This window comes from Egretta garzetta, unplaced genomic scaffold, assembly GCF_000687185.1.
Source record: "Egretta garzetta isolate BGI_Z169 unplaced genomic scaffold, ASM68718v1 scaffold230, whole genome shotgun sequence".
Taxonomy (NCBI): domain Eukaryota; kingdom Metazoa; phylum Chordata; class Aves; order Pelecaniformes; family Ardeidae; genus Egretta; species Egretta garzetta.
In genome coordinates, this window is record NW_009258281.1 from 2,763,599 (window position 1) to 2,767,156 (window position 3,558).

Here is a 3,558-nt window from a genome sequence, read left to right on the forward strand (position 1 = left end):
ATGTACTTCAACTGCTGCAAAAGAGAATAATAAATAGGGAAAATAAAAAATACTCAGTCTTTAAAATGGCTAACAAGTAACATGCTCAATACAGGTAAAAATCCAATATTCCCACTATTGCATCTTTAAAGAACTAACTGGCAATTAATCACCTGCTAAATGATTTTAAATCTGGCTTCACACTAAGCTATGCGGTGCTCACAATAGGATTGGGACCACATTTTTAGTCTGGAATGGTAAAGATAAAGTCAGCTAAAGCCCCTGCAAATATTTATTCTATTCCTTATCTATGACTTCAGCTTGGTTATGCAGCTCATATATAAGAAGTGGTTTAAGATTCTCATTTTTCAGATACTATGTAATCATCACGATTTTGAAAGTCAAAAGAATTTGTTTTGTTAATGGCATTTTAAGAAGAAATTTTGCACACAAATGTAAAACCTGCACTGTGAAGAAACAACAGAACATTGCTAGCAAAGCAATTAATGCTAAATAACAGACACATCATGTTTGAATAACATATAGTCTAAATAATTCAAAACCTTAATTTTATTCCCAGCAGTTCTGTTGACAGTAGCACTACTTCGACATTCATCAAAATCACACTCTGCTGATTTGCTCTGGCTAAATCCACACTTCAGGTATTTTAAGATGAAATCTCTCATTGCAAATACTTCCCAGTATCCAAGGGCCTTATAAACAAACAAAAAGACAGGCCCGCAGAAAACAAGATTATTTCTCTGCCACCACTCTTGAACAATAGTTATTTGACAGTACTGGCAGCGCCACACAAAGCTTCCCGACACAGCCTTGGTCTGCTCTGAAAAGTAGCTAAAAATCCAATGGATTGCGTGAAAAAAACGCTGCTGCCTTTTGATTTACGGAGGTTTAGTTGTAGGCAAGTAATGATGAAAGAATTACATGGAAAACAGTAATACAATTACTAGCCTGGATAATTGAGGATAAGTTCTTAAAAAGTAGAAGGAATGAACCAGAAGAGAAACCGCAGCGGTAAGATTTTCAAGTTCAGGACTAATACTGGTCCCAGTACAAAAAGACAGCTGAAAGCAGCAAGCGAAGGGTCACCCTTCAAAGTAACAACAGCAACAAAAAATCCACCTCCATACAGATCAAATGTGAGTTTTGTCTCATCATCCACTATTACCTCAGTAACTCCACTTTTCCTCTTTTCCGTCTCAGTCTCAGAGGCAAAACCACATACATTCAGATACTCTATCTTAAAAAAACCCAAACTTTAAACGATTTCAGAAGACAACAGCAGCACAGGAGGTCAGCAAACAGGAAACGATGAACCATTCATAGATATAAGCACGAAGACATTTCAACTGAAATTTAGATAGGAAGATGAAGTATAAATACCAAATTTCTAACTGCTTTTAACACCTTCCGTAATTCCTTGGGAACTAAAAATTTTCCTACAGGTCTAGCAGTCAAGAAAATTCTTAATCCTTTAAAATCCCTACTCCCTAGACAGGATCTACAGCAATCTGTAAGGCAGCTACAAATACTTCACCTCTCACTTCCTCTTATTAAAAAAAAGTCTTAACCATTTCCTTTAACCGCAATACCACATATTGTGTGGTTCTCTCTAGTAATTTGAGTTTCGATATCATCTTCAACAGAGGAAGCTATGAGAATCTTAAACAGCAGTCTTGGAATCGACTGTTTTCAGAAAAGAAAAAAAGAGAAAAGAGAAATCTCTCTGCAGCTGGGGTGCAGAGAGATCCACAATAAAACACAGTGATCAAACCCAAGATTTCTGGGGCTCACCATCAGAGCCAGCCAGCTACCACTGTCAAGCAGTACTGACTGCAGCTTAAGAAAATAACTATTTGAATCACAAATCACTACATGAACACAGAGTGGTGTCTGGGACATCTCCAGATTTGCAGAACTGTATGTCACACAATAATCAAGCCACTTGGTCATGCTTCCTCTCTCCCTGTATGCAAGAATTTTGGACTCGGTTCACGGCACTTGCAGGCAAAACTGGTGTCACCTCTAGTCCTGATGCTCCCCTACCGAAAACCTACCCATCTGCATCGCTTCACTAACGTGAGCAACAGCAGAAGCTACCACCATATGGGCAAACGCGCTCAGGACTCTGCCATCTGAACATGCCAGCAGAAACGTGTCTGTAGGCACTGGACCGCTTAAGGTAAGTGTCCCCAACTGAAAACAGAGTCCCCACTCACAAGGGTTAAGGCGTATGTCAAGATGAAGTTTAATTTTTCCTGCCTCGTTTCCTGCCTTCTCCCCACCAAAGCAGGGCTACACTCAGGCGAAATTCCCCTAGCCTGTTTGTCACCTGGGATATTTCTCTCAAAGCCTAACAAGCGCACAAATGACTTCCCAATTTTGATGCTTTTCTCCATAAACAGGGAATTTCTGGTCTGTGTTAGGAGTGGGATTATATTGTTACAATTATTAAGTGGAAGCAATTTTCCAACATACAAAACTGCAAACTAAAAGGAACCTCACTTCTATTGCACAAAGAGAGGGATTTGCAGTAATTTAGTTAGAATGCTTTATTTACATCAATGAAGATTTGCAGACAAGCTCAGGTGCACATCAACTACTGACATTGCTTTGCATCAACACTGACTTCCGAACACTTCAATCATTTGGGGTTTTTTTTTCCCCAGAAACACCACCTTACTTAAGATCAACACTGCACATGGTATAGCCAAGAAGCCCTTACTACTTCTGGAGCACGAGCCTCCCATATGAGCAGAACAATTTGAGAAAACACATCCTTTAGCTCAGATCTGTTAGGCAGGATCACTCCTGACAGAAACCTGGGTTCAGAAGATCCAAGAAAGCACCTGCAACTCTCAAACTCCCTCTGCCACTGCCGCAGCGCAGGCCAGCTGAGCCCAGCATGCGAATGGCCCAGAAATTTTAACACGCTAAACCTGCAAAGGCATGCTCATTGCTTGAATGTAATGACCAACCCTTCCTTGGAAATGAGAAAAACCTCTCAGAAGGAACGGTGTTGAAGGCAAAGCAATAAAATCCTAAGCAGCGTTCCTTACTGGAAGCAGACTGAGCAGCTGTACGAATTTAGATGATGTTAGGAAATCGCACGTTAGGAAAATTAAGCTGGTAAGGATATATGAAGCACCAGGAGCCGGGGATGGCCCTGAACTGCGTTCTTCCTTGTAGGAAAGCACAAGGATTTCCTCCAGAAGAGAAATCAACGGCGGAGGGAGGCGGAACCCATCCTTTCCGTCCATACCCAGACCCGCGGCTTCCTGCGCCGCCGAACCGCCTCACCTATGCAAACACCCCATTTATTTCGTTTCGGGAAGGCGGGGAGCAGTTCTGGCACCCACGACAGCTTCAAACATCTGCTCCATCTCACGCCGGGAGCTGCTAAGCAACCGCGCACCTCGAACTTCGAGAAATTAAACTTACTAATTTTACCCCAAACCCTTCCCTTCTGCAGCGACGGGTTTCGCAACTCGGCGTGGGAAAGCCCGGGCTGAGCAGCCCACTCCCGGCTCCCGTGACTCACGCACGGCGGGGCGGGAGCGG

General features: G+C 42.5%; 1 protein-coding gene across 1 annotated transcript in view; it reads right to left on the minus strand.

Annotated features, from left to right (window-relative positions):
- NCKAP1 (NCK associated protein 1) overlaps positions 1 to 3,558 on the minus strand; it is a 61,975-nt gene that overhangs the window by 57,506 nt on the left and 911 nt on the right. Inside the window, exon 2 of the mRNA XM_035892036.1 lies at positions 3,439 to 3,505. Within this exon, the coding sequence (XP_035747929.1) occupies positions 3,439 to 3,505 (67 nt within the window). The remainder of the gene's footprint in view (positions 1 to 3,438; positions 3,506 to 3,558) is intronic.